The sequence below is a fragment of the Lingula anatina genome, chromosome 3, assembly GCF_051362555.1.
Source record: "Lingula anatina isolate TDL-2025a chromosome 3, LinAna3.0, whole genome shotgun sequence".
NCBI lineage: Eukaryota > Metazoa > Brachiopoda > Lingulata > Lingulida > Lingulidae > Lingula > Lingula anatina.
The window spans coordinates 4,005,215-4,031,962 of record NC_141769.1 but is presented as its reverse complement, the minus strand read 5'-3'; the positions used below and the strand labels follow the sequence as shown (position 1 = coordinate 4,031,962).

The 26,748-nt window shown below is 35.3% G+C and overlaps 1 protein-coding gene across 4 annotated transcripts; it reads right to left on the bottom strand.

The window, feature by feature from the left end:
* Window positions 1–7: 7 nt before the first annotated feature.
* On the bottom strand, window positions 8–26,624 carry LOC106156818 (influenza virus NS1A-binding protein homolog). 4 transcript variants are annotated; one of them, XM_087008536.1, is made up of 14 exons: window positions 26,486–26,624; window positions 23,162–23,234; window positions 22,149–22,276; window positions 12,150–12,464; window positions 11,739–11,863; window positions 6,957–7,091; window positions 6,662–6,777; window positions 5,951–6,070; window positions 5,349–5,499; window positions 4,780–5,013; window positions 4,170–4,415; window positions 3,800–3,925; window positions 3,233–3,406; window positions 8–3,050 (listed from the first exon to the last, which is right to left on the bottom strand). In XM_087008536.1, exons 4-14 carry the CDS (start codon window positions 12,443–12,445, stop codon window positions 2,728–2,730), a joined length of 2,046 nt encoding a protein of 681 aa, XP_086864662.1. In that variant the 5' UTR covers window positions 12,446–12,464; window positions 22,149–22,276; window positions 23,162–23,234; window positions 26,486–26,624; the 3' UTR covers window positions 8–2,727. The 4 variants fall into 4 exon arrangements, with proteins under 4 accessions (XP_086864662.1, XP_086864663.1, XP_013387701.1 ...); XM_087008537.1 differs by lacking the exon at window positions 23,162–23,234 and having other exon boundaries at window positions 26,486–26,603; XM_013532247.2 differs by lacking the exons at window positions 22,149–22,276; window positions 23,162–23,234 and having other exon boundaries at window positions 26,486–26,582.
* Window positions 26,625–26,748: the final 124 nt, after the last annotated feature.

Sequence of the window (26,748 nt, the reverse complement as noted above, 5' to 3'; positions counted from 1 at the left end):
ATTCTCACTTGGGAAAACAAACCACTTTATTCATAAACATTACAATGTTTACACCCCTACCAAGCAAAACGATTGTCCACTTAATAGTCCACTTCAGTTATGACACATCCATTACAATTGTTTTTCAAATTTTATAAGAAAATACCCGTCAGTAGACAATGCCCACAGTTCATGTAGCAATTCATCGCCAAATAACATTAATATTGACACATACAATGCCTTTATACAATAAGTTGTTTCACAGTATATATTTTAACTTTTTACAAAGCAGTTCACGCACAATTGGTTACTTTGTAGCCATATTAAGCACCAGTATTAAAGCCTTACTTTAACAGCTTAATGGATGCATTGTTACCTCATTACTGTATTTCACTTTTAAATGTACTGTCCTTTTATAAACTCTTAAAGGATAAAAAGTTGTGGTTGTATATTTTGTTTAATAAAATTGGGCAATAAATTGGATTTATATTTGTCACCAAGGTAAGCAGATGTGGCATGACAAATGATTGATTTTTTCCAACTATTGAACTGTACAACGTTGGACATTACCAAGACATGCAGGTTCACATATATCAACTTGCATCACAAAACCTTTCCTCCTTACATTACATATAACTTCCAATCTTGCCACGAGAGACTTTAGCTTTCAAAAGATGTAAAAATCCCTCTTATTTTTCCAATATATAATACTAGCCTAGAAGGAATGCAAGTTTTGATATGTTGAGAGTTTTCAAATTGAAATAATCATCCATAAATCTATGTACTTCTGAAAGGAAATATGACCACCATGTGGAAAAATAAGTAATTCTGTGATCGCTTTGTTTAGGTATAGCTAATAGTATATGAGTACAATACCCAAATCCTTCCAAAACATTGATTTAACCAGAATGCAATGTATTGAAAAAATTTTGCCAGTGGCTTCAAAATTGTTCAGTGCTAACAGACTTCTATCTGAAAAGATGTCAGATATTTATACATGCATCAGAGATGGTATGACAGCTCCTCTGCAGCATTATTTCCTATTAATGCTTTAAAAACTTTTTAAGTTACATTTTGTACATCCTCAAAAACAGCAACTTCTGAGGGAGATGGTTTCCCCTTTTTAAGCAATTTCCATTCCCATCCCTGACACATTCAAGATGGAAGGTAAAATTGAGGCCTTATCAAAGCACTGATTAGAAAAAAAACCCTTACTGATCTTGTTAATGAGGGTCAGTACATTAAATACAGTTAACTTCTTATGAATTATGGACATATTACTGTTTAATATGTATGATACGAGAACAAGCGATACCACAAGGCAGCAAGGAAATATTAAACTCTGTATAAATTATGTACAAAATTGATACATCTCAATAATTCTGCAAACTCCATCTGTCTTCTGTTACAAAATTTCAGATATATAACCACATAAAGGATCATGTAAAATGTGAACAGGCCTTGGCAGCAAATGGTATCAAACCAAAATTTGCTGAAAACTAACAAACAAGAGCAATAAACCAAATATGTTATCAAATTTGAACCCCATTTTACTGTCCTGCAGCTAGATTATAAAATAATTTTTTCAGCAGAACAACCCACATTAAGAAATAATTCAAATCAACTGCATTCCAATGGTTTCCAACATGCTTCTACCCATTGCAGACTTTAAAATTCTACTAGGTCATTCAAATGCAATGTGACAAATTTAAAATGATTTCATTAACCACTGAATAACATTATGTCTTTTTTCAGTGACCCCGCTTGTGGCCCTTTATCATGTTAACTGAAATTTTTTTAGTGCTAATAACACAAGTGCAAACAATTTCAAACAAAGCTTCTCTTAACTAATAATGAGTGCTTTAAAAAAACTATGGACTGAATCCAAAGTGAAAAAGATTTTATGATAATGGTGAAAATAAAGTAAATGTGTATATATATGTATATGAAAGTAGGGATTAACTGATCAGCTGCCGTAGGAAAAAAATATATTCCCATTCCCACAAATTTCTGACAGATATTCAAAAATACATTCTAATATCATTATTGGTCATACTATATCCAAGAATAAATTTAATTGTTAAATTCAAGGAATTATTTACTAACTAATTGATGCTGTGAATGTTTTGTCAAAAAGGACAGGCGAGAAGAATAAATATGGTGGACGGTAGCCGAATAGAGCACCAAATTGAGACGCAAGTATTACAAATTGTAGACACTTCAAATGGGATACATTTCAGCCAGTTTGATAAATTAGGAACTGATCTTTGACATAGAACCTTGTGTTTGTTTTTATATAGAATTGGACTTCTTTTACATAGGAATTTGCGTTCAATTATGTAGCCTCCTCAATACTTAAAGACCAACTTGTAAAAAAACACTTAACCTGAATTTGTATTTAGGAATGACTCTGATTTTATGCACAGAACGGGTCTGACATTCAATCAACTTTCTACAACATTCTAAATACATGTTAGTATAAATATAAAGTGCTCAAAAGTACTCAGTACTTGGATTCTGGTGCAAATATAGATAAGGTGTCATGGCGTCTACCCCTGGACCAGACTTAGTCACTAAACCTTTTCCTTTTTAATGTGATGTTAGTAACAATGCTCAATGCAGTCTCTGTCTGCCACTCCCATTCTATCCTACTGAATCATATATACACAATGTGAAGAAACTCCAGTTTTTATTTTCTTTTGGCATTACTACTCTTGCTGATCATCGCCAATAGAGTGCGCTGCTGTACTATGAAACGCTTTTCTCAGCATCACCAGCACAACTGTCCAGTTTTTCAAAAGTGCCGTTCACCATGGCCGCCTCCTTCATGGGTAAATAACTTGACCACTCATTTGTGTCTCCATCCAAGTACTCGATGGAGTCCAGAAAAGTGCTCCCGCTGAATCCCCCCACGGCGTACAGCTTGTTATCGCACACAGCCACGCCAACATTGGCCCGGCAGACATTCATGGGGGGTCCAAAAGCCCAGGAGTTGGTCGCCGGATCAAAAACCTCCATTGTTGCCAGGGAGGGGGAGCAGCCGTCACTGCCGCCTACCACGCAGAGTTTACCTGGAAAAACCCACAAATGTGAAATCAGACATCAAATTTTAAAGGTTACCTAAAGATTTATCAGGAGAAATGGAAACAATATTGAAATACAGACGATATGCACTGAAATGAATATCACCAAAATATATTATTAGTATAATTAGGGTTGGTGACATGTACGTTCTGGTAACACCTCAACTTACCATTGAAGACAGTGGTTCCAGCACCTCTTCTGGGCATGCTCAGTGGCGCCACCATTGTCCACTTGTTCTCCTCGGGAGAGTACACCTCCACGCTATTCAGACAGTGCCAGGAATCACAGCCTCCAACAGCATACAGTTTACCATTCATGGCACAGACGGCTGCCTGGGAACGCCCTTGATGGGAAAGAAATAGCAATATAAGACAAAGGCAGGGGAAAGTCTTACGATTTCTATTTCAGAGTACATTTGATTTCCACAAGACTCTAAGAATATCTCTATTGGGAAAGAAATAGAAATATATGACAATGACAGGTAAGTTTCATCACCAATTTCTATATCTTAGAACATTGGATTTACAAAAGATATTCCTTTTAAATAAGACATTTTCCATATTATATCAGTCACCATTTTATAATTCATAAAATATATCAATTATAACTAACTTCAGCTGCTTTGTTACCATCCTTTTGATTAATATGAGTCTTTGCTGGCTTTAAAACTATCTTGTCAGATTTAGAGGTTTTAGAGTCTTGATTGAACTTACAAAGTAGAGAGCAAAATACTCACCCACATTGAGTTTCGCTATGGTTGACCACTTGTTGGTCTCGGGATCGAAAACCTCACATGACTTGACCCCCTGCAGCCCACTCCATCCACCAATCACATACAGCTTGTCATTCAGCACGGCAACCCCTGCAACATCACACACATTGTTATCATTATGAGACCATTAAATCAAAAGGGTTTTACTATTAATATATCAAAGCCTGAAATGTATTGTCTGTTCATTATTCTAGGTGTGGACTGAAAAAACAGATGGGTATTTTGCCCATAAAAATAAGACCATGCTACAACTTCCAAGTAACAGATATTTGTACATTCTGGACTTAACAAATACAGACTTAAAAAAAAAAAATAATAATAATAGTAATCTCACCTGCACTCGATTTGCATTTCAACATATCAGCAACGGGTGTCCATTTCTCACTCTCGGGATCATAGCACTCGGCTGACTTCAGCTCAGTGTGTCCATTGGATCCCCCACAGGCGTAGAGACGGCCCTGGATCTGGGAGACGTCAAAGCGCCCCCTAGGGGTCCCCATGGATGGCAAGGCAGTCCAGGAGTTGGTGGACATGTCGTACATTTCTGCTGTCCTCAAACACTCGCCACGATCATAGCCACCTGGGATTCAAAAATGAGAAGAAAATTTATACTGACCGTGGAAACTTCCCATTGAAACATATGTAATTGTAGTCTCAGAGCCTATTGGTTTGAGGTAGTGTGTCAAAGGTAAATCATCTTGAATGGGGAAAGCTATGCTGATTGATTGAAAACAACAATTCTTCAATATATTCAATATAGTCAAAGCTTCTATGTATCTTCTAGTACATAAATTAAGCTAGGCTGCATTTGATTTTGGCCTTTAACAAGAACTAATTATCACATCAATGCTCTGATATTTCTTCACTTGCCAACCCAATTTAGCAAAGCTTTTTGTTACCTTGAAATATTTCTATTTTAGTAGTTAATTTCTACATGTGCTCACCGAGGGCGATAATCTTCCCATCCAAAACAGCAGTGCCCACTCCACAGCGCGGGGAGCTCATAGGAGCCAGCATCGTAAGGGACTTGGAATTCTCAAAGATTGAGCCCTTGGGTGAGTGCGTGGGAGACACCTCTCCATTGGTGGCGACGGGAGTGACATTGTCGCGAGACAGCAGGTGCAGGGACATGCTGACAACAGTGCTGTCCAGAATTGCAATACACATGATACTTTGCTCTGGAATTAAAATAAGTCAACAATGAAAAATTAAATTTTCCAGATAAATATAAAGGAAGGGGTATTGTAGATTTTATTGCAGATTTTTCTCTTTGTAATATCCATTTTATAATCTATACCATTCCACATTTCTATACAGAAATTTAATCACTCCAAAAAAGAAATTGTCATAGGATTTAGTTTACAACTAGTAAAGGATTTATAATTATGCATTGATTTACTGCCTATGACTAAATGGAACAAAATACTTAAATCATTAGTAATACATTTTTAACAATCAATTCCATTTCAAAGCAAATTTTGTGTGTTCGAAACAGTATCAATTATTTTCCTACCTCCATTCTTCAAAGAGGCAATCACCTTCCATTCATCGGCAATCAACTGGGGACTAAAGCGCCCTCCAGAATGTTTGCGTGATTTCATTGGGTAAGTAGTGTTGGTGTTCTCACTGGGCAGAATACGGCTGAAACTGTTCTTTGGTGACCTCTGAAAATATAGGATATCCATATGATATTAAACTTAAACCATGTGTTATGCTAACAGCTAGTTCACTTTTTACCTATTACCATTTTTTTCTAAATTACTGATTTCAAGAACATGAAGATAATTTTTTGTCAGAACTTTCCGAAATGAATGCAGTAAGAATGGGGATCATCTGAGTTGATATTAACAATAACAGGGTGATTTTTTAAACTGTAAGTGCCAGTAATGTCTTCTTAGAAACCAAAACAAGTGATCCCTAAAATTTGGTGAACTGATACTGTTGTGCAACAGATTCTTATTTGACAGAACTTGAGAGGAGACAAACCAGAAAATATCCATGGATAAATTGTGTCAACTCTTTACAGTGCTACATTGCACTGGCTAGTCTGACCCAAGCATCATCTTTTTAAGATATATCATCAGCAATTTGTAAATCAATCAAATGCCTCCTTACGTGTCTCTTCTTTGCCAGCTTCTTGTAATCCTGGATAATCTCAGCATTGTTCAGGGAGTAGTCATCCAGGTCTTTGGCATCATGAAGGGTGTTGTCATTGTTCAAGTACAGCATGTTGACCTGAGGATGACAGGAACATGTATAATCTTATATTATTACATATCAGAGATCTATGTATACTAATTGTGGGGGGAAAGTGAAATGTAAGGTGAAGAATAACATTTTTCAGGGTGTTAAACATTGGTACTATAACAAAATTTGGACAAAGACTTGGTTCCCATCCCTAGATCGATCTAAAAGGATCAGTCCGTCTCCACAGGGTCCCTCGTTAAATTGCTTTCAGCCCAAGAGGCTTAGATGTCTCGGACGCCTACTAAAGCTGGTAAGCAAAAGTTAATTACCCCTAACAGCTTCAGCAGGCGTGACAGACATCTTAGTCGCCTAAGTTACTTGCAATCAAGCGAGAATCCCCTTGGAGATAGTTCAATCCAAAGTTAGTACAATAGTCTTTGGGGATGGTCTCAAAGCCATTTTCTCATAAAATACAAATACAGCAATATACCAATAACCCAAATAACTAAACAGACATATAAAATCTTTCTTTAAATATTCCATTAGACAAATATCATTTAAGACAAATTATTAAACTTAATACAGGAAGGTATATCTTCAATATAATTTGCAGCTTTGTAATTATACGAGACCACATACATAATCAGTGACAGCATCCAAATTATTGGTCTGCCCCACGTTGTCCTTCAACCAGTCCAGCACCAACTGGCACAGATGCTTCTCATTACTACTCTGCAGACCATGTTCAGAGGCACCTGCAAATTTAGCCACCAATTAACAGCTGCTTACTAATTATAAAGAGAACCTAATTCCACCACCTGTCTCTTGTATACAGCAAGTTATAATGATAATTGCTTCACTACAACTGTTAAAATCTTTATTTTGACTACAATATTTCTGTGTCTCAGATAGAGGTTACACTGGTGATTCACACCTATGATATCCACTTGAATTCTAGGAAGGCGGATAAACTCAGGGCATGTCTCCGTAATGGCGGTGATCTCCTGCTGGATGTAGTTATCCACCTTTTGCTTCAAGTTGTCATCACTGATGGCGCAGCAACGGATGCCTGCAAAGAGAAACGAAGAGAAACTTATATTTTATTATCGATATTAATATATATTTTTCAATCCCAACTTCTAGCTTTTTATTGTCATGCTAATTTTTAGGTGGAATCTAGGCTGGAAATAGCTAATTCAAACTTTAATTAATACAAATAGTGTTTTATTTTATTTTATTTATTTATTATTTTTTTGTAAAAATAATGAGTGTCCCATACTGGCTATACATTTAAGGACAGCCTTTAAAATCATTACAAACTGTACACATCCATGATGACTAAAAATGAATGAGTGGTATTCAATGAATGAACGTAGTACATTAGTTATACCACATGGATTATTTAATTTCCATGAATAAATCTACTTTCTGCAATGATTTGAATTCCACATCCTGTCGTGATCTTATTCCGATGCCCTGTGGCAGAAAGTAGCGATCAATACAAGATACTTAGAGATGTGCTTTCACTGGAGAGAATGCAGAAACTAGGGTTTCACACTGGGCTTATGCCTAAGACTGTGTGCGTCACATTGTTAGAAAATGGAGGCTGTATTAATGATTTCAAGACAAGTCAATTACCATTTATAAAATTGCATTAAATACCTACTAGTACATCATATATGGATCTGCAATTGTAGCGAAGATAAAACTTATTCTTGGGTGATATAGTATTAAATCAATACTACCTGTCAACCCAATTATATCCTAATATATGCATTTAAAAAAATGCTACCTGCACCCATTTGTTACAACACTTGCAAACAAGTTGTTTTGTTACACTTAAAATGCTTATGAAAAGTGACAATCAATGAACAATGTTGGAACAAGCACATCAACCAGAGACCAATTATCACTAGTGATATACCCCAGCACAATGTGCAGCAATCACTGGGAATGAATAGACCAAAACTGTGCCTGGAGAGATAGAATACAGAGATTACTGGGGAATCAATACCTTATATCAACCAAGCAACCCATTTATATGTAAATGTATAGCATGTTCATCATATATACATTGAGTGAAAGATCAAATTATAATTACAGCCCAATAGCCAGAGGTCAAAATATAACAAGGCTAATAACTCTGGATCAAAACGATCCCTCCCCTCCCCCCCCCTGGATCATCATCTTCAACGGTGAACATATAAATCTGAGAAAATTAAAAACAATTTCTATAGCCATCTTGGTTTTGTTGCTATTAGTATTTAGAATCTGGCTAACACAAAGACGCTTACGTAAATGGTCTAACCTTAAAACAGACCAGAGAAATGGATCTCATAAAGATCATCACTGTCTTGGAAGAACGTGATTATTACTTCAGGCCGTCTGGTGCTGGCCCATATTGAGGTTAATTAAAGCAGGTTTCAGCACACCTTACGACATTATTGAACCACAGACTGACAAATGCTTCAAAATTCATGAGAACCCATCTACAGCATGAATTATAACCTCAAATCTGTGAGGCAGAAGTGATTTTCAGCACCTGGTTACACTGTAAAGATATCTAATTTCTACCTTAGGCAATTCTGTGAAACGTACTCACAACAGAAAGGTTGTTAATTTATTTATATATAGTGATATCTGGTGATTCTTTTGGCCTGAAACTTCTAACAGCATATATGTCTGTATTTACTTTTGAGTTTACTGTTTACCAGATATTTACATTAAATATCTATGATTAATTAAATGCAGGATTAATTAAATGCAGAATTAATACATGCAGAATAATACGCAAAATCATACAAAATTCTGACAATTATACATTACATGAAACAAGAAAACTTCAACTCTCATAGCAACTATCAAAAACCCAATTTGGAAAGTAAAGAATAAAAATAAAAAAAAATTTAAAAAAATTAAAAAAATTGCCATCACACAAGTGTCTGTACAACTGTGTTCCTTCTTAACACAGGGCACATGTAACCAAAGAAGCACACGAGCCCTGAGGGCAAATAGAGGTCCCGTCATGTTATAAATATTATGTATTATTACTTGATGCTGCTATGGTAACATACTCGACATATTGCTCAACTGACAACAAAGACAGGGTTAGGCTAAACAAGGCCTGCTCCAACAGTAAGCAGTTCCCAGCCAAGAATTCTTTCAGTTAAAGAAAATGCAAAGTTTGTAATACTTTATATCAAAGCACATCTTTTCTTTCCCGTTTTGTGTAAGGGAAGGGATGTGAGAAGGCTTAGCCTTTCAACTGCAAGGATGACAGCACATACTTGTTCTTTGCCATGTGATATTTTCTTTCCAAAACATAATATTTTCAATCTTTCTTTTTGTGTCTGTCTCTCTGTGTGTGTGTGTGTGTGTGTATGTGTGTGTGCGCGCGCGTGTGTGTGGAGGGACGTGGTGGGCTCATTCTGCCAAATATACAACTAACTATAATATACAAGTTATCTTGCCATTTTCTAAAAGATGAAATGCAGAAAGCTGCCAACACTTGAAACACCCGTTTCCTAGTAACAGACAGTGGCAAATGTTAGAGATGAACCAAAACTTTCTTGGCTTTCTTGGATGAGCCTGACATCAGGCTAGAGGAGACTACTATTTCAAGGTGTTACACTTTCTCTTCACACTTCACTCTGCAGGTGCTCTGCTCTTTTTTTTGACAGATATGATCTTGTTATCACACTTCTGCTGATCTAGGGATGTCAGTAGGCCTCCAAAATATGATCTTCAGGTGGATAATGTGACTGTTCACACTAAGTCAACTAAAACCCAAGTTGAGGCAAGCGCAGGCACTTTTTTTATTATGTTTAATATTATTATTAATATTATTAAATGAAAAGATTAATTACTCATGCAAAAGATGAATCCATTTGTACAAAAGGTTTTCAGGAGCCTAATGCACACCCAAACAGTGAAAGCCCTAGTTAACTTATCCTAACTGCATGCTGACATTTTGGACTAATTTTCACACAGACACTGTCTGAACATCTTCTTAGCTGAAGGGTGAGGAAACATTCCATCATCACCCATATGAGGTTTAAGAGCCACGAAAAAGGCTACCTATATTTTGAGGTCAACATGAAAACTTGCTGAAATAGCAAGTTTTCACAAAATCAAATATGTTCCATCTTTACTTATGTTTATCCTATATATTGTATCTTTCATAAAGTGTATCAGATCCAACTTGTTCATAACAGGCTCGCAGTGTAGCTGCATTGAGATGAAATACAAGAAACGATTTCTTCAAAAGAACTAAGAATGACAGTAACAGGTGAGAAAAACATTTTAGCTATTATACCACAACTCACTATATGTAACCTATATACTAGTAGAGAAAACACATGGTTAGACACACGTGCTGTCCATGCTGATTAATTAAAGAGCAAAGAGACCAGCACCAGACTCTTTAATGGGAGCATAATTAAGTCACATTCCCACAGCATTTGGGTCAAAATTTTTAACAAGATCATATAATGGCCTTTCCACACTAATTAATTTAAATGGTTTTCTCTTCAGGGTCCATTAATGTGCAAATTGAATCTAACCACTTACACTTTCATATTTTCCAAACACAACCAAAGACAAGCACTCCTTAAACTGACACTTTTTCTTTTTTAACTTGCACCTGTTCAATAGACAAGAATCCTTTACTTTAACCAAAACACTTTCATCCAAACCACTGGAATGAATAGGGTTTTTTGGAAACAAAGCCACATAAAAGAAAAAGACATTAAACACAAGTCTGGTTTAAGGTTATGTGCCAGTGTTTTTGTGCTGTTTGTTTCTACTTTCAGACCTTTGAAAATGTTAATCATGTCTCGGTGACAGCCAACAATCACACTTATAGGTGACACAGTACAGATAGTGTCACTTGGTGCAGAATAGACAGATTTTTCTACATTAAAATATTTTTTGGTAATAACCGACATTTAAACTCAGGCCATGCATCACTAAGTTAAAACGAATGAAGTGAAGAAGTTCAAATGCCTGGAAAAGAAAGGTCTCAACTATTTGACATCAAATTTAGTTTTAAGCATGAGCCTATTGCATATTCTTTTTCTTTATTGGGCATCACATTGATATTTAACTTTTTTTATGATGTGCTGCATCAGCATTAAAAAAAGGCTTAATGTTTATATGCCACAGTGGTCTTCAATTATAGTAACCTTGTTTTTTCTCCTCACTGCCTTGGTGGTAATCAGACCATGACCAAAAATAACTACCACATCCTCATGGCTTTCCTGTTTTTGTGCACTTTTAATTCTTTTGCAAACATTCGCAATCTTGCACTTTGATTTTGTTGAAAAAAAAAAAATTAACATTTTTACCATCGATTTGTCTCATTTATCTTCTATCTGCTAATTCAATTTTTTTTATTTGAATGTAAACTGTTGTTGCAATGAAATTTGACAAAATGGAGAAAATTCAAATTTTCCCCACTTGCCAAATTGGTTACATTAAAATTTGAAAATTTTGTTAAAAATAACTTTTGACCTTGATGAAGTACAGAGAGAGTCACAGTCAAGGGCGCTCCTCATCAGTTCTACCTGTCTTTAAGCATCTGCACGCTTACTTCACATACATCAGGAATTCAAAACGCCTTTTTACATAAAATGGTGTAACCTTGAGCCTGCGTGAATGAAAAGACACCTATTCATTTTGCTATTTTTGTATGTTTACAAGCCTAGGTTGTACTTACCCAGGCAATTGATGGGTGTTAAATGCTCAGCCAAGTAGCAAGAGCAGGCATCAGCTGCACGCTGCATCTTCAACATGGTAGCTGTCTTGTACACAGACTTCACCAAGTCCCCGGCAACTTCCAACCTGAAAAATTTGTGATTTTATAAAATAAATGAGCAAAGTTTAAATTTGATCTAATCTTTCTAAAAATGGCCAAACACATTTATTAATTTTTTTTACTTCTAGCACTTCTAACAATTGGTTGAAAGACTTTTTAGGGGCACATATTTAAAATCTTTTTTTGGCAAAAATACAAAATTACTCCAGAATAAGTAAGAAGATAGGAAATCAATCCAAAACAAACCATTCTTTTGTAATAGTCAAACTGGTAATAGTCCACAGTGAATGAAGGATTTTTTCTCTCCCTCACCTTGCTGTATAAGCATATGTGACCAGATACTCAAACACTTCGTAATCAAGGCCCTGTAACTTGCAATGCGTCAAATGATTTCCCTCCTCCTGTTGAAAAAGATCAAACAGGTACTGGCTCGCACATGCGAGCACGGCGCGATGGGCAGGTATCTCATGGCCTTCAACCTCGAGAATCACGTCACAGAACTGAGCATTTTTCCGCAGAATGTTGAGATCGTTGAGAATGGTCTGCTTCTGTTGGATGTCGTCAAAGATCATCACATCTTGCTCCATAATTTCCCCGTCTTCTTCCATGGTGGCAGAAAATTGGGCACTGAAATGTAGAACAGAGGTAGCGTTCAGCGAAATAAACCTTCACTCTGCTGTCAACTCTTTATAAAACTGCTTGGTATGGGGTTCACAGTAATTGATATCCAGTGGTCTCACAGCATTATCATATTACAGGTGTGCGAATACCTGGATTTGGCTCTCAATATCAGTTTTTACTTTTAATGATGTCCAATTTACAGAATAATAGGGCATTACACAACCAGTGACGTCCTCTCCAAAATAATTGATCCCTGAGATCACTGTAAGGTTCCATTTATAGCAATAAAATTTATTTCTTTTCATTCATTTACTTAATGTCAGCCTATCAGTTGCACGAAACCAGTATCAGTTTTTCTGATTTAATGATGTCAAATTTGCAGAAATGTTGTACTTCAGGAAATAATTGCTGGCTGAGATCACTACTAGATGCCATGTTTAGGAACAAGACATTTTATTTTTATTCACTTCATAGCTTTTACCCTATCAATTGCTTTCAGGTACACAAAACATACCTTAGATCTATGACATTTCTTTCATTTGAATAATGCAAATACAGACAGTAAAATCTACTGGTTCTTACACATGACACAGTCAAACCAAACCAGTGCTGCCGAAAAAATAGCAGCATTTAAATATACAGCACCTAATACTTCCTCATGAAAGATGCAAAGCTGCCTTTTAAAACAAACTATCTATTCTTCACTTCATTCCCTAATCATTTCCCAAAGGACAGAGCTTTCACAGAGGGGAAAAAATGTGCGTCACAATATTGTATTATTCATAATTGCTGACTTGCATTTGATCCTTTTCCTTATTCATGTCAGTGAAAAGAAAAATCCACGGGATAAAAACCCTTTTTTGTTTTTCTTGATTTGATAGGGGGATTTAAAGATTTCTCCATTTTTTTATATCAGTGATAAGAAGATTAAAGGGAACGAAAATCAGTTTTATTCATTTCTTGTTTTGATACGAGTCTTTAAAGATTTCTTTTTTCCTAATCTATCCCAGTGATGAGAAGATTTTAGGGAATAAAAACTCAGTTTTATTCATTTTTTGAATTGATCCAGGGCTTTACAGATTGCCTCTTTTCCAAATCTACATTTATATCTGTGATAAGAAATATGTGCATGGAATAAAGTTTTTTTTTCCATTTCCTGATCTGATACGGGGCTTTTCAGATTTTCTCTTTTCTTAATGTGTGTTAGAAATGAAGGGATTTAAAGGAATAAAAACTCAGTTTAGTTCATTTCCTGGTGTCACACTGGGCTTAACAAATTTCTAAGAAACCTGGACTATATCCTTTGGTTAAACAATTCAAAATCACATCTCAGCTTAGGAACTGTCCAAGAAAAGTCTGTTATGAGAAAGTTTGCCAATATTGTGAGGCTACACTTGAAGATACTGGACTGGATGCTTTTTTTTATTATTTTTTTGTATCAAAATGAACCAAGATTTGCTGAAAACATTCAAACTACATTAATACTATACTGATTCCGAGAATATTAATCCAGGAATGCATTTAGAGACAGTGCTTTATGAGAATTAACAAATCTTCATGAGGTGAAACAAACACTGATCACTATTAGAAAGGGCAATCAAAACCTGTTGTGAAGTTTGACGCCAATAATTTGACCTCTTAAATCCCATATACCTGTAAAACCTGTTAAGACATGAACATCTTCAAGACATAAGCTGACAGAATTGCAGAATAAGATAACTGCCATTCAAAAAGAAAATATTGCCAACTACTTGAAACGAAATGTTTTCAATCCTATCCATCCACTCAGGAATACACATTTGTACACTGGTTATCAGAACACAATTCAAAGCATTTGGCACAAAGTTAATAATGGCTACCATCAGCAAGGGAAAGATGAATAAATCATGGCCTTGATTGCAACATCCTTTGCTCTCTATATCTGTTCTCCTGTGTTTTTCTTAACAAAACTTGAAATCAACTGAGTTCTCATGACTGAGATATTAAAAAAATATAAAAAACAGAAAATGGATACTGTCATGTATTTGAATTATATTGATGATATAAATTCCTAGCCTGTATTAATCTAACTCTATGGGTACTCCAGTACTGAACCAACCAGCATAGTGGTAAATATTCATACTAGTAACTTAGTTTGTGCTGGACTGATCCTACATAATTCAATTTTTTGTGCAAAGAGGAGGTAACTTCATTTGGCTATAAACGTCAGGGAATAAAATCACCTCTGCAATATTTATTCATAACCTTGGCTATAAATATTCACATGGCAGTAAAACATTTTGCCACTCTGGCCTCAGTGAATGATATCAACCATAAACTGGATTTATTTTTCTGATCAACAATTACTGGGCTCTTCAATGACCTCAAAATTCACCATGTTTTTGTTTGTCTTATGAGACGAAAAGCTGATCAATAACTTTGTGGTTACATGATTCACGGGTCACTCCAGGTCTTCTGTCATTGGAGATAGAAGGTTGTTGACCCAGTATTATAGTAAAATATTGGTGAATGTTTTGATAATTCAAAAGTCATGTCCAAAGCCAGACAATCCAAGGTGATGAAAGCTCCTCTGATATCCTTGAATGACCAGGTTGTAGGGTTGCCCCGTGATGTCTTCTGGACCAAACCTGATCCTTTTTAGGTAGAGGGGGAACATGTTATTTTTCATCATATTTCATCACTGTAACGTGATAATTAAATATCAAAGAAGATGGAAACAAATAGTTAAAAGTCAACACACACTTTCCTGTTTACCGATTGATACTAATTCCGGTCAATGAATAATAACAATTTACCAACCATGTGAAAGCAAAAACAAAACTGAAATCAATATCTGGTGACACTGGCCAAAAAACTTCCATATTCCTTAAACCCCAGGTCTCTGGATCAAAATCATACCTGTATTGGCTTTTTCTTTTTTTCGATTTCACTTATAATGCACCATTTCTTCCAGCAATCCGATGTTGAAAAAGTCAGGTTAAAATAAATTCTGACCACAACTTTGCAACAATGACACCAATATAATGCCTAAGTTCAATTATAAATTATAAACAGTAACAAGCAATGAATGATGTCTGTATGATTCAATTCTGATCTTATCATACAATGTTGACCCAAAATGGGACTTTGAACCAGAACTGATTACACTTTTGTTGATCAATTGCAACAACAAACAAGGACAGCTACATATAGCTGGAAATTTCTGTAACAATTTTCTCAATATTTTTTCAGGCTCGTACTCTGAATAAAAATTCTGGTCACACAAACACTCTTCACAAAATTCCTCCAAAGTGGGTCATCTTTAATTCATTTTTCAGTGAATTAATCTTACAAATTTTATCAAAACAGATTTTAAATCCCTGTTGTATGTTTTCCGTATAAAAAAAGAAATTACTGACAGAGTTGGCAGCAATATCAATCGTTCTTAACTAAATAAATGATAATTCAATGGAAAGAAGCCAAATATCTCTTACAGTTCATATGAAAATATATTCTATATTTTATTAGCCACTGGTAAATACTTCCCATGGAAACGTGAGCCCTGCACGTTTTCCAAGATCATGTTTCAGTAAGGTAAGCATTAAAATGTTTTCAGCAAGGTCATGAATACTAGAGTCAACATGTACATTCTACAACTGATTAAACACTTCCAAACTGGAAAGAAACACAAATGCCCATCAAACATATTTATTGCAATATGCAATATACACTTGAGGTAGTTAATGTTAATAATTAACTGGTCTAAATATAAAACACATTATAGCACCTATGATTTCCTGGACCTAGAGTGGCTGCTCAGAGTGCACAAGCACAAGTTCTTCTTTAGCAGCACCATATAGGGGAGGATAAAAGGTTTATCTGTACGTGTTCATTGGCCCTCATGTTTTAGTAACCTACACTTGTCTGTACTGTGGGATTAACTATTGATATTTTACTTAGTCATAATTTTTTATACATGTATATAGGATTATAAACCACAGAGACCATATTTGAATTTTACAACTGTCAGATTATATGTTGAAATATTATATATTTCAGTTAGCAACAAGTTGCAATTTTATTCATTTTATTGAAATTTGTAATTATAAATTTGGGTAATGCTGCAACTTAAACTTATTTCAATTTTAGATTTATCAGCCAACCAAGTAGTTAATACATTTCATGTTTCTTGGTCCTTTAAAACACATTATTATCAAGGCCACAGCACCTTTGCATGGATAATTATCTTTTGCAGGCATACTTCAACCCCCAGCTTTTTATTTTCTCATGAATTAACGTCATCCTATTTGCAGAAGGATTTGCTGAATAGGGGTTGTTGCCAAGCTGAAATTTTTGTTTGCTGACAGGGGACACAAACACATTTTCTCTTTGCTGATCTTGAAGTCTGCAAACAAAATCAAGGCCACAATTACAGAGTGCGAAACCATGGTTACTGAGACAGAGAAGATGCATCCAGCTCCAACAGGTCCAAATACTGCAGTATTCCAAATTAGAACAAAATCTGCAGGATATAAATGCGAGTATAATGTATCGATTGATTGATACCCTTGACGTCAACTGAAAGTAGTTACCTCAACGAAACGACCAATCAATAGCTTAGTTTCCCAACCCTGTCAGTGTGACTTTAACCCCCTTACTGCAGAGCTACAGGTTGCCGCTACCATTAGGAATGTGAATGCAGCAGACAAATATCCTCACTATAAAATGCCTTCCATCACAACAGACTTATATACGGGTAATTTTGTGGTTCTTAAAAGATTTTACTCCACTCATCCATTTATGCAATGAATCATGTTTTAAATCTTGAACAGTGTCATTTTGTTCTCGACTTGCTGTCAACATTGAGAAACAAGACAAGATTTGGACTTTTTTATTAAGGAAATATTTGCAAAGAATGACATCACCCATGCATGTTTTTTTTTTTTTGGGGGGGGGGGGAGAGAGAGAAAACACATTCTTCTTCCTTTGAGACCATGGAAAGGACAATAGCAACATCCAACAAACATATATGTCAGTTTAAAAAGGAGACTGAGTTGGAGCTGCTAACCAAATCAGCTGCCTGCACACCTTGCTTATTTGCCATTTTGTAACTTACATATGTTCCCTGCAGGGCAGGCAATATCAATGATCAGGAGAGCAAAAGGTATGGTGGAACTTAGCTGCTTCTTTACGTTAAAAACCAGTAACATTTTCCATGTCAAGACCCCTTAGCTTCTCTATAGTAAGAACTATTCAAATACTGGTATTTTACATCTGGGGTACCTAGCACTAACACTTGCCAACTTAGCTAAATGCCAAAACTGCCTTAAATTGGCTAAAGAAAAAGAGCTTGATTTGACTTGTTTTAGTCAAATTATAACCAATTTGATAACAAATTGACAAAAAGCAGTGATTTGGCTAATATTATACATATCATAATATTTCAATGCTTTAAAATTGGGGAAAAGTATTTAAGTACTAATACATTCGGAATTTTCTTGCATGGCATTATTTAAAATTTTCGATTCAATGTTTGGTCTTTAAAAATAATTTGTTTTATTCCTTCAAGACCACAAGATGGTATCAATCTACAAGTCTATTAATAATTTGATTAAGCAAAAACCTGCTGAGTTACAGCTTGTAAAATACCACATCGTGTTCAGTATGATCCCTTGAGAGAATGGACGGAGAGGATTGAAGCCGAAAAAGGAAAAAAAAAAAAAAAAAAAAAAAACTACGCAATGAATCAAGGTTCCTAACCCCGACTGTCAGGTGCTCTGGAAAATTCCACCGATTTCCCGCTCTTCCTACAAGGATGCATTATTACAAAGCCCATTCTAATTGCCTAGGCTATATATAAATGCTGCAGTCATACTGGATGTGATCGGGTCTGCCAATAGCTGGTCAATGGCCACAATAGGATTATTTACACACAGTTATTAGTTTTGGCAATACCCAGCACAAAGGCACAACCAAGGGTGAAGGGTTGTTTTTTCTTCCTTGCAGCTGATTTGCCGCACCCATTTACCCTTTTTATTTTGATATTGAAATGCCCTTACAATGTCCTTTCGCACATCTGCAGTCTCCTTGCATGTCACGGTTCCTCCTTGTGGTTCATTTAACCATAGGTCTACTAACCTAAGTATTCTTTATCATTGATCCCTTCTCCGCATACATAGGCTAAATGATTAAGCTACAAATACATTTTCAGTATAAACCTGGGATCCGTCCCGTAAAAACTGATTTAGGTTGTTCCAGACAGCTCTGCATTTTCTGAATCACTACAGCCGAATTTTAAATTAAACCAACAAATGTCAAAACAAATGACTTGGCAATATAATGATATGGCATTATTGATTTCATGAAGCAACATCAATGCACTTTTGCAATCAGAAAATACCTGAATAATTGTACAGCATATTACGTGCCAGCGAACAAGGAAAAAGATCGATAAAATTACTGCTTAGTAATCATCCAGTGCTCTATACCTACTAGTAAGGAACCCATGTAGGCCGAACAATAGGAGTATGAGCATACAGCTGAAAACCTTATATATTTACATATATATAGATATCTATAACAAGCTCAAGCACTGAACAAAACACAGAAGATTGCATAACTTTGACACTTTGGGACTGAGAATTTTGTTCCAATTTTGGATAAGGTTGCTTTTAACCTAAAACTAACCAAAAACTAGAGGATCAGAGAGGCGATACCGCCTCCGAATATTGTACCACCAGCTGGAGCAAGCGCATTCGTATAGACTCCACATACACAAAATAAGGGACACAGCCACCAGTTTTGTGCTTGACAAGCTGTAAAAATGCAGTCAACAAGAATTTTTAAACTATTGCAAAAAATATATATGGTACAATCAAATTTAAGTTCTTCGTAAGGTAGGTCAAGGGTCAATTTCAAGGTCACAGTAAATTGCCAGTATATGACTTCCTATTCAAGTTCAAGAGTAACTATGGACCTATCTCTGTCAAGTTTGAAGTTAAAAGAGAAAGAAATTAGCAGAGTTCAGTTCATGATAAAAAGTAGGTCAAAGGTCAATTTCAAGGTCACATTTAGATTGCCAGTATATGACTTTCTATTCAAGTTCAATAGTAACTATGGACCTATCTCTGCCAGTTTTGGAGATAAAAGGGAAGCAAAATTTGCAAAGTTCAGTTCATGGTGAAAAGTAGGACAAAGGTCAATTTTAATGTCACATTTATAATGCCAGTATATGACTTCCTATTCAAGTTCAATAGTAACTATGGACCTATCTCTGCCAGTTTTGGAGATAAAAGGAAAGCAAAATTTGCAAAATTCAGTTCATTGTGTAAAGTAGGTCAAAGGTCAATTTTAAGGTCACATTTAGATTGCCAGTATATGACTTCCTATTCAAGTTCAATAGTAACTATGGACCTATCTCTGCCAGTTTTGGAGATAAAAGGAAAGCAAAATTTGCAAAGTTCAGTTCATGGTGAAAAGTAGGTCAAAGGTCAATTTCAAGGTCACATTTAGATTGCCAGTATATGACTTCCTATTCAAGTTCAATAGTAACTATGGACCTATCTCTGCCAGTTTTGGAGATAAAAGGGAAGCAAAATTTGCAAAATTCAGTTCATGGTGTAAAGTAGGTCAAAGGTCAATTTTAAGGTCACATTTAGATTGCCAGTATATGACTTCCTTTTCAAGTTCAATAGTAACTATGGACCTATCTCTGCCAGTTTTGGAGATAAAAGGAAAGCAAAATTTGCAAAGTTCAGTTCATGGTGAAAAGTAGGTCAAAGGTCAATTTCAAGGTCACATTTAGATTGCCAGTATATGACTTCCTATTCAAGTTCAATAGTAACTATGGACCTATCTCTGCCAGTTTTGGAGATAAAAGGAAAGCAAAATTTGCAAAATTCAGTTCATGGTGTAAAGTAGGTCAAAGGTCAATTTTAAGGTCACATTTAGATTGCCAGTATATGACTTCCTATTCAAGTTCAATAGTAACTATGGACCTATCTCTGCCAGTTTTGGAGATAAAAGGGAAGCAAATTTTGCAAAGTTCAGTTTATGGTGAAAAGTAGGTCAAAGGTCAATTTCAAGGTCACATTTAGATTGCCAGTATATGACTTCCTATTCAAGTTCAATAGTAACTATGGACCTATCTCTGCCAGTTTTGGAGATAAAAGGGAAGAAAAATTTGCAAAGTTCAGTTCATGGTGAAAAGTAGGTCAAAGGTCACTTTCAAGGTCATAGGAAGATTGCCAGTATATGACTTCCTATTCAACTTCAATAGTAACTATGGACCTATCTCTGCCAGTTTTGGAGATAAAAGGGAAGCAAATTTTGCAAAGTTCAGTTTATGGTGAAAAGTAGGTCAAAGGTCAATTTTAAGGTCACATTTAGATTGCCAGTATATGACTTCCTATTCAAGTTCAATAGTAACTATGGACCTATCTCTGCCAGTTTTGGAGATAAAAGGGAAGAAAAATTTGCAAAGTTCAGTTCATGGTGAAAAGTAGGTCAAAGGTCACTTTCAAGGTCATAGGAAGATTGCCAGTATATGACTTCCTATTCAACTTCAATAGTAACTATGGACCTATCTCTGCCAGTTTTGGAGATATAAGGGACTAAATGTTATAATTTTGGAGTTACCATAATGTGCCTTAAATTTCGTACAGAAAAAATTAATTAAAATAAAGAAAATGTCATTTTGGTCAAAATTCTTGAAATAGGAGGTGCTCTGAAGTTTCAGAAGTTCAAATTTGATGAAATAATGTCATTTTTGAACACAAGTTGTCTGCTTTGCCAAGCCTTATGTTTTATTTTTCCAGAGTTCAAAATTTATTATCCATTACCGTACTGCACATTTTGCTTTTACCACTAATATGTACTTTTTGATACAGCGTAACTCGAAAACCGTATGGAATACAAAAAAACCGAGACCACCTCCAGTGTTGGGCTTTACATGCTCTACAAAATGCAAAAAAGAATGGGTCTCTAGCATTAACGGTTCCCGAATTAGAGACAGTTTTCAGTTTCGGTATCTTATGGCCGCTACTCCCGTGAAAATGCACCGATTGACCCCAAATTCATGGAGATGAAAGATGACCTGAAGGGTAACACTTTCCAATACTATTATTGGTTAAGTCTGTGTGGTGTCTGAAAAACAGGGCAAAAAAAATTTTTTTCGTAAAAAATTTCATTTTTTTGAAAATTTTGGCCCATTTGACCTTGAAGTAAAGGTCAAAGGTCAAATCCAAGGGTATATTTGAAATCTACACATATGACTTTTGGAAAGCTGTCTATAGAAATTTTTCCCATAACTCCTTCCGTAGGGTAGATAATTAGCATTTAATTTTGCCATTTTTAGACAAGGGTGCATTGCAATGAGTGCCACACCCAGACCCCAATACCGACAAAGCCCAAATTTTAGGTGGAACGAGTTGAGATTATAGGTGACCTAAATCCATGAGATGGGTATGGGGGCCCTTACCGTCTAGGAGGAGAAGCGGTAACGGTAGCCGTCCGGCGGAGCCAACGGAGCCGGCGGAGCCGGCGGAGCCGGCGGAACGATCCGGACGGGACCGAAACCATGTGTACCGCCAGCGCTAACGCTGGTGGTACAATTAATTGGCAAAACTAAAATTTAGAACAACATCAATGACAAATTTATCAATAAATAAATAAATAATTGAAAAAGGTGGCTATATGTGAACATTAATTTACCTTGGTTATTCACGGAGAGGTAGTGATTTGTTTAGTGTTGACTGGGAAAACCCACACTTATCAAGGTGCAGGCAAGTAGCACCGGTTTCTCCTACACTGATGGCTGAAAAACTCCTACGGCCATCCAACTGGAAATAAAAATATTTTCTCTGTTAATCTGTCTGCCGTGACATTTGTTTGGCAAAGCCCACTTAAATTTGGAGTTGATATGTGACTTGTAACAAGGGTTTTATGATTTTTTAACCACTGTACTTACTAGTAAATGTTTGTCTGCATTTAAATAAAGATAAAAAAAAGGTTGAATATTGAAATTTGTCAATAATGTAGTACAGCCAATTTGGGTAACATTGTTCCAATTGAGATAATTTTGTTGACTGTTCATGAGATAATAAAAGCCAATTTTAAAGATGAGCTTTGCAAACAAAAAAATTATTCAGATGATCTTAAGTAGCTCCTTAATTATGTCATATTACTTAAAATGTGAAATCTACAGGATATAATAGTTGTAGTCACAATGTAATTTAACTAATCAAAGCAGTGTGAGTTGCAGTGTGCAAGCATGTATTTGATATGTAATAGTTTCATTAATAGTAATGATAAAATTTTATTATTGAATTCAAAAAAAGATGGAAAAGTTATGCGTAGGGTTGCCAAATTTTAAAAGACAAAACTGTTACAAATGGCTTTTCTTTTGCAAACAGTTGCTAATATACCAAAATGATAATTCCTTTTTGACAGTAATTTTTAAGTCCAATGCCAAATATCCACCATTAAAAAGTGTAAAATTGTAAAATAAATTAATTCAAAGTGTCGAAAAATTATTAATTCAAATGTTGAAAACTACACATACCTTTAAATTTATATTGACTGAATACTTCACAAATTGAGACTTTTGAATTTTTCAATGCAAATATTTATAATAGATCTATTGCTGAAGATTTCAAGTATTATATTTAATGATAGTAAGGCAACCCTACTCCAGAACGTTGAATGTAGGCCTGCTTGAAGCATACCAAACTTCTATAAGAGAAAGAACCCGAGATGAGCTCTGCTAGAGAGTCAGGGTCAACTGTTCCCGGAAGATTTCTGCAAGAAATAAACATGGCAGAACAACTGGCTCCAATTATGGAACCACTCCTACCTGGCTGCTGATAAACTGTGGCTTTCAACAACGAAAAGAAACATATATAAAAAAAGTACTAGTATATAGGATATCTCCCTCTCCCAATGAAAAAATGGGAAAAAAAAAGTCCAAAAAGTTCACATTAGACAAAAAAGTGAATCATAATAAATTCTGAACATGTCTCCCTGTTATTTTTATGCAGAAAAATCTGCTGGTTTTAAAAGATCTGGTACACCAGACAATTTTGAGAGAAAAAAAGCAATACAACTTTGCCAGAACGAGGTGTGCATTTACCCAATGAAGTTCAAAAGAGCAATTGTACCTTGATGTAAATGATAATTGTCATTGAGATACTGAGGTAATTCAACACAGAAGCCACAGTATACACCGCAGTAGAAGTGGTTTTACAATTCATTCAGATACACAAAAAAAATTCACACAAAAACCTTTATAGAGATAAATATATTAAAAACAATAAACCAATACATAATGTAACAATAATATTATATAATTGATCACCCTGATTGCATTTTTACACAAAATTATTGAAACCAAAATGTGCCTTCAGAAACGTAGTTATCTACTAGTAAATAAATTTGAAGCGACTTTGTGGAGGTGTGCAGCACAAAAAAGGGTGATATCAGTTCATGTTGCTTAAAGACATACTGTAAATATTATTCACGATATCATGAAACGTATCAAAATAGAAACACTTCGATGTGTTCACCAGATTAATTTGACGTCTGTCCTATCTTTATCTATTTCAGACCAGATTACAGAAAGCCAAAACAAGTTGTTGATGTCAAAGGAGCAGAGACAACATAACAGACATGACCTGTGTATTGAGTCAATGACTGCATATATATACATGTATTATATACTAGGAAAACCTTTCTATCCTCTCTCCTAACAATTCACTCATGCAATGAGTGCATAACATGCATACCAAATGACAAAGAGGTTCATGTTGATGGAAAAAATGCAAATTTGACAGCGAGGTGGTAATATTTCTATATTTTTGCAATAAAAGGTTTACTGTATTTACAATTAACATAATAGTATGGGTTAATTTAAGGGGGAGGTTGAGAATATTAAAACAGACGCTATTATTAAACAGGGCCTTTGATTTCAGCAGGTGGTCACTGTGATGTGAAATATGACATGCTGCTGAAACCACAAACCTCAACACTTATGACCAACATAATGTACATATATACTCCCTATGGACTCACTTAAATGGTATTTTCAAATTTGGAGAATATGTAATTAAAAACAAGAAACCTTTTAAAGATTTTTAAAATGAATCATTACATAATGAAGAACGTATGTCTAAAACCACCAATAATACTACAGGCCAGAATCAATTTAACTTTTTTTAAAATAAGTACTCTATTTATAAAAAGACCGATAAGTAAGCCAAGCCTTGACTCAGTTTAGCAATAAAAGATCACCAAGTCAAGATTTTCCAGGTAGCTGGCTAATATATACCTATTTTGTTGGGGGTGTAGACCTGGAAAGGAGCCAACGTCTGGCCTTCTCTCAGTGTTCACCTGCCCTTCCACCTGCCAGGTGCTGTTTTCTTAGACTAAGAAAAATGTTAGGGAGTGGAGGCATGGCAAGTGCTTGTTTGGGGATCACATTTCAGGGCATATAGTTAATGAAGTTAAAACATTTAGATAGCTGAATAATAAAAACCAATGAGCTACTGTAATCACATCATCAAGTCAAATTTATCCAATAAAATATGAATTTTTTTCAAAATGTTCATCACAAATCAAGCTAGAAGATACTTCCAAGTGACATTTCCATTTTTTCCAATTTGACATTACTGGAGTACTATATCTGACATGTGCAAATGATTGATTGAACCTACACAATTTCACAATTATCTAAGGGAGATCTTGTCTCCCTCCCCCTTTCTTTCAAAGAATGAACTCTATACCAGGTAGACTGATGAACATCCATTTATACAGGTAGATTATAAATAGCTAGGTTTAACTTTTAAAACTCTGGATAAAAGTTATAAAAGTAAATTGAAGCTTTTTCCTGCTATGTAAAGCTTAGCTGCCTGAGTTAGGAATTTACAAGATTGGCAGTACAGCAGAAAGCTCCTAATACTTCTTTAACTTTCATCACGTTTTCACAGTGCAGCCTGGTTATCATCTGGAATGCTATTACCTTTATAGATCTTAAGTCCGCCCTGAAGCTTCAAGACAACTTGAATCACTATCATGAATGCCTAGAACAAGTCGTTCCTATTTAGCAGCATAGTTATATCAATTTTATATGAAGCACGGGGAGTGAAAATATGAGGCTTCCATTTGGTCAGGGGATTAATTGCTCGTGTACAACAGTTCCTAGACTCAATACACAGGTGCTAATAAAACCATATAATGAAATCAAAGCTCCTCTGCTATCTAAAGGCATACAGAGTGACGCAAATGGAAAATGTTTACAAATAAGGGAAAACCCCTCTAGGCAAAGCCTTCCTACTAGTATAGTAATTGAAATAGAACTTTTTTTTATCATCATTTGTGCCAAAGATAAACCATGAAAAAAAATTTTAAAGTAATTTTGGAGAGGAGGGAGCATACAGGCAAACACGGATATGAAATTTGATGTTACCTACTGTTAAAAATGCAGAGAAATCAATCTCGGTAAATCACCCCTATCATTAATCATTAGTGTTTTTCCTCCATAAAGGTAAAATTTCCCATATGTATTAATAGAATTTTTCACTAAATCCAATTCCAATCAATGAAAAGGGGATTCATTATATTTTAATGCACTGACATTCAAGGCTATGATGTTTAGCAATACACTTGTCCATAATTACACTCGAAACTCTATTTCACTTTCAGTAATTCTGCGATCAGCTGATTTTACTTTTAAAAAATACACCCAAATCCGAATGCAAAAATTGGCCGACACCCCCACAAGAGTCTGTGAATAGTCATCCAAACAAACTTTACAGCATACTCATTGCAAACATTAATTTAAAATCAACATACAGACTGCTAAGAAAGACGTTTATAGTCAAACATTACGAAGTTCACCGTCGCGCAGTGACATTGCGGTTGACCCCTGATTCATTCACCGAACAACGAAGTGGTCTCACAATGAACAAAAGCTACAAAATATTAATATACCGCTAAAAACAACCTTAAATGGTAGATCAAATATTTTCACCCTCATCTAAATTGTAAATTTTTACCTGTTTAAGTTGTCTCAATGAGAACTTGATTTTCATCTCTGGAGCTTCTGACTACACGTTGTTTACGACAGTGGTCGAGCGGGAACTGATGACGACACACATCTATTTAAGATTATGACGGCCGGAACAAAATTATGATATTCAGATGTTCTTCATAAATAATATGTATCCAATATGGCCAAGAATATATAATTTCATGCATGAAAAACATTTTTTGATATTCACTATGTGTTTTGTATTCTTATCAATTTGATGTAACATTT

Excerpts from the sequence above, each read along its gene's own strand:
- LOC106156818 (XM_087008536.1), bottom strand. The coding sequence starts at position 12,445 with ATGGAAGAAGACGGGGAAATTATGGAGCAAGATGTGATGATCTTTGAC. Across the intron at positions 6,778-6,956 it reads AATTCAAGTGGATATCATAG|GTGCCTCTGAACATGGTCTG; the intron begins GTGTGAATCACC and ends CTAAATTTGCAG. Across the intron at positions 6,071-6,661 it reads TGGATGCTGTCACTGATTAT|GTCAACATGCTGTACTTGAA; the intron begins GTATGTGGTCTC and ends TGTCATCCTCAG.